The sequence below is a fragment of the Aspergillus melleus genome (assembly GCF_016097325.1).
Source record: "Aspergillus melleus strain CBS 546.65 chromosome Unknown contig3, whole genome shotgun sequence".
NCBI lineage: Eukaryota > Fungi > Ascomycota > Eurotiomycetes > Eurotiales > Aspergillaceae > Aspergillus > Aspergillus melleus.
The window spans coordinates 5,066,446-5,080,103 of record NW_025763372.1 but is presented as its reverse complement, the minus strand read 5'-3'; the positions used below and the strand labels follow the sequence as shown (position 1 = coordinate 5,080,103).

General features: G+C 50.5%; 4 protein-coding genes across 4 annotated transcripts; all 4 read left to right on the top strand.

The window, feature by feature from the left end:
• Positions 1 to 2,038: 2,038 nt before the first annotated feature.
• Positions 2,039 to 3,245, top strand: LDX57_006787 (zinc-binding alcohol dehydrogenase family protein; the record flags this gene model as incomplete). Its single annotated transcript, XM_046088505.1, has 2 exons — positions 2,039 to 2,156; positions 2,227 to 3,245. Exon 2 carries the CDS (start codon positions 2,307 to 2,309, stop codon positions 3,243 to 3,245), a length of 939 nt encoding a protein of 312 aa, XP_045944475.1. The 5' UTR covers positions 2,039 to 2,156; positions 2,227 to 2,306.
• Positions 3,246 to 4,334: 1,089 nt separating this feature from the next.
• On the top strand, positions 4,335 to 4,783 carry LDX57_006786 (uncharacterized protein; the record flags this gene model as incomplete). Its single annotated transcript, XM_046088504.1, has 2 exons — positions 4,335 to 4,438; positions 4,609 to 4,783. 2 exons carry the CDS (start codon positions 4,335 to 4,337, stop codon positions 4,781 to 4,783), a joined length of 279 nt encoding a protein of 92 aa, XP_045944474.1.
• A 769-nt stretch (positions 4,784 to 5,552) lies between these two features.
• On the top strand, positions 5,553 to 7,494 carry LDX57_006785 (putative acetamidase; the record flags this gene model as incomplete). Its single annotated transcript, XM_046088503.1, has 4 exons — positions 5,553 to 5,593; positions 5,668 to 6,071; positions 6,140 to 6,610; positions 6,671 to 7,494. 4 exons carry the CDS (start codon positions 5,553 to 5,555, stop codon positions 7,492 to 7,494), a joined length of 1,740 nt encoding a protein of 579 aa, XP_045944473.1.
• Positions 7,495 to 8,623: 1,129 nt separating this feature from the next.
• Positions 8,624 to 10,531, top strand: LDX57_006784 (uncharacterized protein; the record flags this gene model as incomplete). The annotated part of the gene is made up of 3 exons (XM_046088502.1): positions 8,624 to 9,182; positions 9,241 to 9,751; positions 9,799 to 10,531. 3 exons carry the CDS (start codon positions 8,624 to 8,626, stop codon positions 10,529 to 10,531), a joined length of 1,803 nt encoding a protein of 600 aa, XP_045944472.1.
• Between the last annotated feature and the right edge of the window lie 3,127 nt (positions 10,532 to 13,658).

The following is a 13,658-nucleotide window of genomic DNA, read 5'->3' as shown; positions in this document are numbered from 1 at the left end:
ACCATTGTATATTGTTGGTTGTAGGGATGGACCAAACGCCATGTGCTCGTCAGCATCCCCCAAAAGATAACTTCCATGGAGGGCCGATGTTTGGTTAGTGAGATCCGGGAATCAGTTTCGAAAGTCATAACAGTCCAATGGTTCTCACGAGGGCACCAATAAAAGTGTATTCATTGGAGTGGTACGAACGATTGACCAGATCCTGGCCAATCCATACACCACAGCCTGTAATCTCAAACAGCCGAATAGTCGATGAGGGACAGACTGTATGGATTAAATCTGCAGGGTATGGACACAGCTCAGAGCAATTCCCGAAGAAGGCGACTGCTTTGACCCCACTAATTTATTCGAAGATACTTGGTTCTGAGGTCTTGACTCGCAGTTTCGATCGTTTGCAGCCCCAGGTGTCTGCTTTCCCGATCCGTCACCGAGCCATCTGTTCATTGCCTCAGGCATCCAGAAAACGACCACGACGTCATGCATCGGCCGCCGCAGAATGAAAACAGTGAAAACAAGGCAATAGGGCCGTGGCCCTACTCTGCCTCTCCACCCGAGAAACCTATAAATTGCCCGTTCGCAAACCACTGAACATGAATTCTACATCTCTCGACCAGGAAAATGGCCGGTTCGCAATCGCCATTCAGCCATCTTGCTCACCCACGCCAGTAGGCTTCGGATCCCTGCAATTGCGCCTAACAGGTCACGACACGGCCCCGCCCAGGCCGACGCCGACGCCGACGCCGCCCGCCAGCGGTCGGCAAAGCACGGCTGGCCTCATGGCACTGCCAGGGATATGGGATGGACTGAGTCCCCTCCGCTAGCTAGACCAAATGAGGCATTAAGCTAGCATAGGGACCGACCAACCATCTCCTGTACACTAACAATGGTACGTTCAACTCATACTTATTTCCTCCCCTGCCTTCTCAGTTTCAGTGATGATACCTTTCATCCCTTTTGTTCTCTGAAAATGAATAATTCACACATGTGGAAAAAACTTTTACCTTTCAAGACGGGTCTCTGAATCTTCTGGGTTTGCTTTTATGTTTGCTCTCAATTACTTGGGTTGCCATATTGCTTCGTGTCCATTGAGGCTAACCAGATGTTAAGATTCCTTTCAGGTATTCGGTAAAAACGTCGGTCGCATTGATTTTCTCTCGTGATGTTTTTGGGCTTGGACTATTGGCACAGCCGAGATAGAATACTGCATCAGATACGTAGACATTTTCCAACAAGAAGGTTGTTTATTTGGCTTTAGGGCAGCAAATTAAATTTCTGATCATAAGTTCCGTCCGAGCTTTATAAAGATTCTATCGTACTCCGTAGAACCGACACCTCGGAAAGCGGTAATTCTTGGCGCCTCAGGCAAGCAGGCTAGCAGGCTAAACAGCCTCAAACCCAAATTAACTCGCCTTAACCAAAAATCAAGAATAGTATAACTAATTGATTACTCAGAATTCGCACATCTACGGCCGGCACGCTTGACAGTTCCTGTGAATGAGACCAGCAGCTAGCAGTAATTGACTTACATACCGAGTTAACCCCTACGGCTATACGATTATATATAATGGCCGCTCCGGAGATCTTTATAAGCTTTTTGTTTCTTCACTCCTTTGAGTTGTCTCAAGATTAGTTATACATGTTACTGGTCAAATTATTCTCATAGAGCATCTCTCATTTCATTATCTCGGAAAAGGTGTTTGTCCCAATCGGAACCTGACTGGCATTGATTGCTGTATTCCACCCGGTACCCACGCATCCGGGACATTCTTAGGTTAAACTATAGACATGTCGGATTTTGCCGCGAGCCTCCATTAGACTACTATATAGAACTAGGAACTGCTACTATTGAGAATAGTTTACAGGAGGGAAGAAGAACGTATGATAAATCTCCGTCCTCATTCTGGGTGTGTTATTTGTGCGTCATACGCTGAATGACGATGTTCATACATCATAGGTAACAAACTAATCGAAGGGCTACTTCAACTCCAAACTTGGCCTTCACGGGTTCCTGACGATAATTCCTCCGCAGTGTTTGAAAGAATCACTAGAGCTACCATGAAAGCGATCGTTGTTGAGGAATACGGTGCCATTGACGCCCTCAAAGCCAAGGAAGTCCCGGACCCAGGGGAACCCAAGGGTCGCGATTTATTAATTAGGTAATTGGCCAACGGACAGCGCATTCAATTCAAAATAGCTGAGTAGGTACGCTGATAACATATATGATAGGGTCGAAGCATGCTCCGTGAATCCCATTGACATGAAGGTCCGGGCTGGGAAATACGACGACTATCCAGGTATGTATATACATGTCTCTGTCGGCAGCACAGCGACAAGATCTCGGCTCCTATAACATTAGTACGAATTACTACGATAAGGTTCCCCGTCCATATCAAATCCTCGGCTACGACGGCGCAGGGACAGTCCTAAAAGCCGGTCCGGAAAGCACCATCTTCCGACCCGGCGATGAAGTCTTCTACTCAGGCAGCCCAATTCGACAAGGTTCGAATGCCGAGCTTCAACTAGTCGATGAGCGCTCAGTCGGACATAAGCCTCGGAACTTGGACATGGCCGAAGCAGCCGCAATGCCGCTCACGTATGTCACCGCGTACCAGGCACTCGTTGAGCAACTGAAGATCGAGAAGGGGGAGAAGGCAGCTCTGTTTATCATCAACGGCGCTGGTGGTGTGGGGGCTGTTGCGAGCCAGATAGCGAGACACGTTCTTGAACTACCGGTTGTGATTACAACAGCGTCGCGGCCCGAGAGCGTGGAGTTCACCAAGAAAATGGGCGCAACTCATGTCGTTAACCACAGGGAGGACGTGGTGAAGCAGATCCAAGATCTCAACCTCGATGTTCCGCTGAAGTATATCTTCATCACCCACTCGACCGACCAATACATGGATGTCTGTGCCAAAGTCGCCGTGCCATTCGGCGAAGTCTGTTCGATTGTGCAAGGGCAGGCAAAGATGTACGGCACCGAGTTTATGGCGAAGTCTTTGAGCTTTATATGGTGTCTTATCGGGACCAATCCAGTTTATGGTGTCAACGTGGAGTCTCACCATCAGATCTTGGAAGAGTTAAGGCAGTTCTTGGAATCAGGCAAGATTTCTTGTCATTTGACGCAGCGACTTCCGTTGACATTGAATGGTCTTCGAGAAGCACACCGGGGCATTGAATCTGGGGGGAGCATTGGGAAGGCTACTGTGGTCATCGATACTAAGAGCAATGATGACGCCTTCCGTTAAGCCGAAGGAGTACAGTCTGAGAGTCAATGGTGGATGATTTGTCGCCCTAAAGGTGATTGGAGTTAGATATACATTTACAAGTGTAAAAGTCAAAAGCTATTAGCGTCTTGACTATATAGCTATTATAGGTGTGATTAATGAACTGGCTACTTCAAAGGGCAGCAAGAGTTGATCACTTATTTTTGTTATCCAACCTAATTTATATTTTTTTTCCATTTCAATTGTGATGTCTAGTAATTTCCTCCAGTTCTATATACTTTACAGAAAAGCACGCAGTGGTATCCCTCGTATAATGAATAAAATCAACAAAACATGAAGTCTTATTAAATGTTAGCAGAGTTATTAGTGAATATTCACCTTGCATGAACCGCGGGCCGAGTTGAGAAAATACCAAGCAAGGGATTCTGCAGCCTCACCCCTCCGCAGAAGTACTCATCGATCTCCAGATATCGATGTCGCCCACAAATCCTCCGTCAAGAACATGAGCGCGTCCAATACCTGGGGTAGTATTGACATTCTCGTGACCAGATTGCCGGGCAACGAGTCGCAATACTCGGGGGATGATTGGTCGAAACCCTGGATTCCAGATCGGATTGTCATTCCCGGCCGGCTGTTTGGAATCCGTCGTCGACCACTCCGGTGAATACATGTGTGGCTGGGGTCTTATTATTAGCAAGTGCTGCCAGAGAGGCTGTCTTCTGAGTTTCTCTGTTTCGACTTTCGACAGCGACTTCGACCCGACGAACCGCCACCGTGGATGCAGTAGATCCTGCAACCCGAACTTGCATTTTGGAATCCTACTAACCTGCCGATTATCAGCTTGACTATCTACTCTTTTGTTTCTGAATCACACTCTCTCCTCTCTTTATCAGCTTATACATTCATCCCAGCAAGACGCGTCGAGTAGCGAGCCCACTCCGCCCTTGCTCGACCGAGATACCCTTTCTTCTTCAACAACCTTTCGTTTCCGCCCAATTATCAATGAAGTGATAGCTATCCAAGATCTGCCACCTGTCTACGACGCGTAAAGACCATCTACCACTATCGACCGGACCTATCCACGAATCTATCGATCCATCTCCCCAGAGCATGGCCCTGGTTCGTGACCCCGCCTTCTGGCGTCGCTTCTCGCGCGCCATTCACATGGACGAGGAAGCAAAGTCTTCGGAGAATAAAGACGGAACTTATAACTCGTATGCTTTGCCAAATTCCTTGCATCGTTCTGTCATGACCTGCCTTTTCTCATTGTATCTTATTTCACCTAACCCATGAACCTTTACCTCTTACCACTGTACTCCATCAAATCATCAACTTATACCTCTTTTCCTCCCTTGTTCTCTAAATGTTAATCTAACTGAAACAGGGATACATGGATCCAAAACCAACGACGAAAAAGCCGTCGTTCGATAATCTGCGGCGTGGTTCTCGTCGTCCTGGTCGGCTTGCTGATTGCCGCCGTGGCCGTTGTTCTGTGGTACTTCATATCTCATGATTGGCTGCGCGACCATAAAGATGAGGACGGAGATACATCTTCGTAGCATTTGTGGGGGTTTTTGATTAGGCATGGCGTTTTATTGTCAGTGACTGGGGCTGGCATGGTTATGTTCTTTGTGTGGAAAGAATGGTCGGTGAGATTTGACGCTGCAGATAACCTACTAGACTGCAGACAGGTCCGATGAGCTGGTCTCATTTGGGAGCGTTGCGGTGCGGAGTCTATTGCCTTAGTTTGGTTTGCGATGGCGATAGAAATACCCTACGTGTTCTTGTATATCTTATCTAAACGATTTGGTCGTACACTCTTTCTCCAAGTAACTCCCAATCTAGTGACTGCCTTCCTGATAGGCAATTCACTGCCTGAGAGATCAGGTATCCAAGCGGACTTCTGTCCGCTGCACCGCAAGGACCTGCCCGATCGGGCCTCGCATCCCCGGCTCTCGGCAACTGCAGGGTCACGTGTCGTCCACGTCGCCGGTTGTACAGCGTCTCGATCTTTATTTCTACTTCAATTTCGTCTTCCAATCTCAACCAAAGGGATAGATAGGAACAGGGAATCGACCGTATTTGTTCCTGCATATCATTGCCTGAAATCGAGGTTCATCGCAGAGATAACAATCAACAATCAAGGAACAATCGGCGATCTCCACCCTGGGCGGCGCTTATCAGCGGGTCTTATCGCTTCTCCGCACGGGGTCTCTGTCCCCGCAATAAAAGGGAGCTCCTCCTCTCGTCTCGGTCTTTGTCACGATTACACCTGGAAAGTAGCTGGCTAAGAATCTCTTCAGCTTGATTGAGCTGCCACAAGCCACCATGCTGCCGCCCTTTGATTACTTTACCTATCGGCGCGTGCGGTAAGTCCTCCTCTCCTATTTCATCCCTCGAATCACAACAACAAACCTACATTATCAGTACTAACGCATGCTAGCACCCTCAAACGCAACGAACGCGCCGCCCGTTTCGCCTCCCTCCCAGCTCACTACCACGCTGCCCTCACAAGTCACGACAAGTCCCTCCTCACCCAACCCATCGCGAACCTCGTCCACTCGGTCCAGGACCATTCGCTCAGCCCCCTCGACGTCCTCCACACGTACGGCAAAGTCGCCGTCCAAGCGCAGGAGAAAACGAACTGCATCACGGAGCTACTTCTTCCAGAGGCGGAAACCTGGGCGGAGTCGGAAATCAACCTGCAGGGTCCGCTGGCCGGCGTGCCTGTCTCCCTGAAGGATTCGGTGCAAGTGAAGGGGTTCGACACCTCCCTTGGGTATACGAAGTTAGCGGGGAAACCGTACGCTGAGGATGGGGTGATGGTTAAGTTGTTGAAGGATGCGGGTTAGTACCATGGTTAATTCCCTACTAGAGTGGAGAACATGGGATCGTACTGACATTTGAATGACTAGGGGCCGTACCATACGCCAAGACAGCTCTTCCGATCACGCTCCTCTCCTTTGAGTCGGCCAACGCGCTATGGGGCGCTTGTCGTAACCCCCATGTCCCCGAGTACTCACCCGGCGGGTCTACGGGCGGAGAGGCAGCGTTGCTGGCGCTCGGGGGTCGCATTGGGATCGGATCGGATGTGGCAGGGTCAGTACGGGTGCCTGCGGCATGGAGTGGGATTTACTCGCTACGGTGCAGTACAGGACGGTGGCCCAAGGTGGGCGTGAATACGAGTATGGCGGGCCAGGAGGGCGTGGCGAGCGTGTTCAGTCCCATGGCGAGGACACTGAACGATCTGACGTATTTTACCAAGGCGATCGTGGGGATGGAGCCGTGGAGGTATGATTATACGGTGCATCCGATCGCGTGGCGGGAGGAGCAGGAACGGGAAGCGAAGGGCAAGAAGTTGCGGATTGGGTTGATGGCTAGCGATGGTAAGGCTCATTCGGCGTTGATCTATGGCTCTGAGTTGAGAGATTCTAACGTTGATGCAGGGGTCATCCCTCCTACTCCGGCTATTGAACGCGCCGTGTCCACCTCCGTGGCCGCTCTGACTGCGGCCGGACATACCGTGTCGGAGATCACGCCTCCGGCGACCGCGGACCCCTTCACCGGCCTGAATCTGGCCTCGCAGCTGCTCAACTCCGACGGCTGCGTCACTTTCAACTCGCACCGTCACAGCTTCGAGCCTTCCGACCCCGGAGCGGACCAACTGACCCTGATTGCCAAACTCCCTCGTTTCCTCCGCTACCTGTACTCTCTCTACGTGCAATACATCCGACGCGACCCGGCCTGGGCGACGCTGATCCGCGCCTTCAGCCCCAAGACCGCCGCTGCTCAGTGGAAGCTGGTCGCCCAGCGCGAGTCCTTCCGCGCCACCTGGCACGCGTGGTGGGACGCCGAGCCCCAACGGTACGACTTCATCCTGTGCCCAGCCAATGCGACCCCGGCACTCCCACACACGGCGATGCGCGACGCCGTATCCTCGTGCGGATATACTTTCCTCTGGAACCTACTCGACTACTCCGCGGGCGTCCTGCCCGTGTCTCACGTCGACGCCAAGAAAGACGCCCTGACTCTGCCTTACAAGAAGGCACTCAAGCAACTCGGCAGCGACCATGCCCTTTCTCGCGGAGCCTGGAAGCACTACGACGCGAAGAAGATGGCTGGCCTGCCGACGGCCGTGCAGGTTGTGGGTCGCAGATGGCAGGAAGAGAAGGTGTTGGGATACATGGCGGCAGTAGAGGAGGCGTTGGAACAGTATCACGACGCGGAGACGGGCGAGGGAGGAAAGTACGCGTTGATTGAGCTGGATTAACTTGACAAGCTTACCTAGGTAAACAAACAGCCAGGCATATCCTTTATTATTTCAATTTTCCTTGCCCCGTTTCCCGCTAGATGACAGTGACCAAGGCGTTAATCAATCAACCAATGACATTGGAAGATTAATGCGGGTCTGGGCCAGTCCACTAGCTACCACCTTGGACCTTAATTCTGTAGTTCTCGGTGGATTTTGGAAGTCAAAAGAGATCGCATTAACAGTGATTGCTCGCGGAGGATAAGTTGAGTTCGATGCCTCGGTCACATGCGGCATGCGACTCGGGGAAGGTTAGCCGGCCACCGGTGCCTTGGAACGGGTGGAACGGGAGCTGTCATATTTGTCCTCCACTTGACTTAGCTGTCCAGGAATATGAGTGATTATCTACCTCGAATCGAGTCATTTATCACATGTTATGGTATTGATAAAGGGGATTACCAATGAAGATCTTCTGAAGAAAAAAAGAAAAAAAATCACCCACAGTGAACACCTACAACCCCAATCGTTACACCAAAATAAAGACGCGCAAACTCGCCGATATCAAACTTCCGCCACTGCAGCCATCCATGGCCGTGGTAACCCTCCGCAGTCTCGACGAGTCTTTCCGGCGTTAAGCTTTCGCCGACGTTGGCGATCCCGACCGGCCAAGCGCGCGGGTCACGGGGCAGCCGCCGGCGCCTCCGACGTCGTTCGCTCCTTCCTCTTTCCTCTTTCCTCGCGCTCTTTCCCGTTTGGCCCAACCTTATCACCGGCCGTCCCTCCTTTCCTTCTTTTCCTTCCTGTTCTTCCTTCCTTCTTCATCTCCCCCTCCTGGTCCTTGTCCCCTCGGCCCCTGCGCTGCCTTCGCTTCGACTTGCCTTGCTGACTTTTCGGTCTGGGTTTTCTTGTCTCCTCTTTTCTTTGTCTCTCCTGGCCTAGCTCCCCGTTCTTTTCGCGCAAACCCCCCGGCTGCGAATTGTTTTCCTTCGCCACGTCGCCTTCCCGGTTTCTCGATCGATCTTGCACAATCTGTTCCTCCTCCCAGATCTCCTCTCGGGCCGCATGATGCTGGTCCCAGCATCTGCTCCGTCCCTTCGCCGTATTCTATACTCCCTCTCTTGATGGGCAATGCCCGGAGAAGAAACTTGACATGCCGCCGAACAAAGGTGCCACCGGGCGCAAAAAGGATGCGATTCATTTCGTCAATGCCAGACCCTCCTCCGAGAACGAGCGACTTCGCATCCGCCGCCTCGTTCGCGCTCATGTAGGACAATGGATCTCCGACCAGACCAAGGACCGATCGGACACCGCAGAGACCCAATTGAAGGAACATCATGAGAAATCCGTCGATCTCGACACGGAGGAAACGCTCTTTCCCTCATCTTCGCCGTCGGGTTCGTCGTCCCGCTCGCCGGAATCCAACACCTCCAATAGCACCTCGCTTGTTCGAACCATCGATCAGAAGAATGCGCGCCAGACCACCCCGAAAGCTCGTGCCTGCCCCGTACATACCGATGCCATGGCTAGCACATTCGATAGCAGCTTCGACCACAACAAGTTGGCCCGGGGATCACTGTCCATGTCCGACAGTCCTAGCCCGTCCCCGCCTGGAGAATATGTGGAGTCCTTTGGTGCCAATGTCCTAGACCCTTTTCACACCTCTCCTTCCAAATATGCGCCCGATCTGGTCAGCGCATGTGAGCGATACTGTGAGTTCGATGTGCAAGGCACCGCTCGCAACTCAGCGAATAACTAATCACTCGGTAGGTCTGAATGTCTTGTGGCCTGGACTAACGCCCGGCCACGGCAACGATGACTCCAGCGTGCTGGCTAGTTCGAATTGGTTTCCTCTCTCTCTTAATGACCCGACGTTGTTTACCGCGTTTCTTTTCGGCTCCCTGTCGCATCAGAGAGTGCAGTGGATCAATGGCTGGATCCCGAAGGACTCCTTTCGACCCCGGGACCAGCAGCTGCTTCAGCTGTGTGAGTTCGAGACCATCAAAATGATCAACCAACAGGTCAGCATTCCAGGTCGAGCCGTGTGCGATGCCGTGATTCTCAGCGTTATCTGCATGGCACACAACGCAGCCGACGAGAACGACGAGCGCCTACAGCGGCGGACCCCATTCCACGCGCCGATGCGAAGATTGCAATGGCTGGATGTCTACGGAAGCCTCCCGCCGAATATTGTGCACGTGGAAGGATTGGTTCAAATGGTCAAACTCCGTGGTGGCTTGGAGCAGATCACACTCCCCGGATTGGCCCCGATCTTATCATTGTAAGGAAGCCAGACAGAGTTCGAGAATCTCACTGACTCAATCCAAGTTCCGACATTGTAACTGCGACAACCTATCTGGTCCCGCCGGTCTTCTCGTACATCCCCCTGAGTGACGATCGAAGGAACATGTCTCTACAGACGTTACTCGGCTACGACCCGGTCGAGGTGGAGCGACAGTACGGTCATCTACGACAGCTTGGCCTCACGGAAGAATTACTGAACCTCTTCTATGCTATGCGGGTGTACATGAACAATGTGGATGGGATTCTGCATAAAACGATCAAGGGTGACAATGCACTGCTCGCCGACCAGCGCAACTTGATCCAGCATACCCTCCAGGCTCTGCCTCCGGCCATCCAGACCGAAGCGTATCCGTCATTCCCTGACCAGGGAGTTGTCTACGAAGCGAGTCGTCTTGCAGCACTCGTCTACAGTGTGGGCGTCGTCTTTCCTCTGCCCGCGCAGAGCTCGCCACTGGCCCGGTTAGCCCTGTTCCTGAGAGGAACCATTAACAACTGGCGGTCCAAACCCACCTGGACGCATCCTCAAGCTCTCGTGTTGATCTTATGGGCCTTGACCCTGGGTGGAATCGCCTCGGACAACCGGCCGGAACGAGAATGGTTTGTGCAAGTCCTGGGTCAAACGCTCCGAGAACACCATATTTCCACCTGGGCTGAGCTCCGCACCATGCTAAGGATGATCCTGTGGTACGACACAGCCTGCGATGAAGCGGGTCGAGCACTATTGTTCGAAATTGAGATGGCATTCATGTCTTTTTGACCTGTCTACAACCTGTACAACACATTGTTCCATCGAACGAGGGGCCCATTACACGATGCAAACAATGCCTAGAGTGTCTTCGACGTCACACTTTCGAGTCAAATTCTAACCCCAACAGTTAAGACATTCATTTCCCTTGGGCTCGGTTGAATGCAAACTCGTCAAACATGGGTTAGTCCAGCCTGACCTAAAGACTGTTTTGAGAGAGTTCGAGAGTCTAACCCTGTCAATTCTGAGCATAGCGATTGAGTCAGCCCCGGCGAAGCTTGGAAATGACAAGAATGCACATGAATTATGAGTCACGATGCATGAGCCAAAATGAAAATATGTACAGCCAGGAAAATTTTGCGCAATGATCATGCCCACTTGGTTGGTATACACTTCAACACACCATTATGTATGTGGATTTGGCTACTGTTAATGGTGGATTTCTTCCAGTTAATATTTTATCTACATATATACCTTTCTGATTATGCTGTTACTGTCACTGACTGAAACCTCGGTGGATGACTACTAACTGATAAGTGGGTAATAACAATGCCTACAAACATGAAATCAAATTTAAAATAAATCTAAGCGTCACTGATAAGAAAAGATGTCTCTGTAATGTACATCTCATTACATCCCCTTCTCCTTTCCTAACTACTCCTGATCCATCTATTCACCCAGCAAGAGCATATAGATAGGCATTCCCAATGCTTGAAACATCTCTCTCCCCATTTGCTTACTTACTGAGCCCATCCTTTGCCATGACACTCTTGAAGTAGGTCTTGCTGGTACTGTGGTGATATAAATAAATGTATTGTCCTACGAACCGAGCATATTCCAACGGGGAGCCCGGAACCCTTATGACTGACTTCCCATAGGGCGCTAGGGATGTGTCAAGCTCCAAATGTGTATATAGATAGAGAACACGATTCCAGCAGACAATCACGAATCAGATCCCTGTGTGTAAACTATGTTAATAGGACCTGGATCCTGTCCCTGGGTATGGCCGAATTTGTTGATGTTGGGGTTTAGGTATGAGATGATATGGTATACAAGAATGTTTGTCTATTGATCGGTATGAAAGACCTCATCTCGTTCTTTCTATATGGATTATTTCCAGCTCACTGCCCTGGTCTAGATATCCGTGATATTTTCGTTCAGTTATTTATTCATTGTCACCTTTTACGCTCTAGGGCTTTCATTCATCCTCACAAGTCTAATACAGATCCATGTTTTGGAAAGGAACCTCGGAGGAGAAGATGGTAAAGCAGACACTGTGTTCCTTTTTTATCATTTATGAAATAGACTTAATGGCTTTCTAGAGATCAAGTTTCTATATAGAGTACTCAGGGCGAGGGTAGAGGTGAAATCGTCTATTTTACATCCCGGCTCTAATAGAAATCGACGCTGTATTCTCTGTTCCTCGATTATGCAGTAGGCTTCTGGGAGTTCCATGATATACGGTCTGTTCTTTTATAAAATCACCAAGACAGTCTATTTTCCTTGGTTGTTTCCCTGTAGATTTATCTCTTTGGAGCAAAATTATCTAAGTGCTTTCATAATTTTCCATCTGAAGATAGTCTACAAGACACCATCGATATACTATCATTCCTTAATGACCGATTGATCGAGTTCACTGCGACTAATCATGCTAGATTATGAACCCCCAGAGACGGAGAGGAATGAAAACAAAAAGCAAGAAAGACCGCAACCCTACAGGTCTGAGTACGCATCCAACCGGATACTCTAAGCAAATATGACCATAGACCTGAGTAGGTATATCAAGGTTCCTATTTTGGGAATCTACACGAAGAGAAATGGCTGCTTTCACCTTCAGCGGCGCAGTAATATCCCTCCATCACCTTCTCATGAACGTCACACCCACCCATCCCGTCCATGCAAGCAAGCAAGCCCAATCTAAGATTCATGAAACGAACCCGCAGACAAGAAAGACACGCAGAGCATCCACCCACCACCTACAGAGTAGTTACTCTGTACATACGTGACGCTCCTAAGTCCGTGCCATACCACTACCAAACCAAACCAGAACAGCCCGCATCCGAGGGAAAATCCGAGAGAGAGGAGAAGGCAAGCCCATTTCGCCGAGTTTACCCCGTTAGTCTCGCCCAGAACCTCCGTGGTATTCTGCCACTCACTTACGGTATACGGAGACTCCGCTCTTTACTGTCTAGGACAGAGTAGGTAGGTCCTCCGCCCCGCTGGCACTGCATGGCACTGCGCTAGTTGATGGTTATCAATGACTGATCCATTACTCAGAAAAGTGGCTGTTGCTTAGTGCTGTGAGTATCCGATAGAGAGACGGGTATAGACGGGGACAGGGGAGGATGTGCTGATTAATCCTTGGTATTGGCGCAGGCCTTTACTTATCATTCATAGCTAATCCTCTGCGGGGACTTTACGAAGTACTTGGTAGAGTATGGAGTAGAAAGTGCACCTTGGCGAGGAGGGAAAAAGAAGAAAAAAGGACAGGTGGTTTGGTTCGGGCCAGTTTGCCACAATCAACACGATCCACCACTTATGAGCATCAGAAGGACCAGTCGTCGATCGGGTCAGAACCTGATCCTGAGCGAGACTTGAGCCCTTGAAACGAATCGTGCGTCCCCGTCCGGATCATGCCCGCGATCAACTGAAAGATCACTCCGAGCTGGGTAAGTCCGCCTGTCTGTCTCATGGAAAAGGTCTCCAGCGCGGAGCGGAGCATATACCGTTTGTATATCCGTGGTGCGTACGGTGTACAGTCGTTTTAGGGCCATCGCCTATCGGAAAGAGATATGCACAAATCGTAATTCTTCCGTAGGACGGTAGCTCCTGCGTACCTGTAGCCACAACGGAGAAGGTCCCCACAGTGAAGACCCTGGCAGATGTCTGACCTGACCCGAGTGACTAGACAAGATCCGGTAAAGAAAGCACATGGGGACGGAGGCTACTTAGAATTGTGGTTGGTTTTCTTTTCTTTGTTGGCAGGAAAGCGGCGAAAAATCAAAATCAAATAAACAAGCTTATCGGGACAAGCGGTTAAAACCCACCATCTAGTCCACTTAACAGCACTCGTCGAGGATCCGGATAGGTTGTAGTTAGTCTCGGTCTGCGTAGTGGTTGGGTAGTTACGGATTGTCTC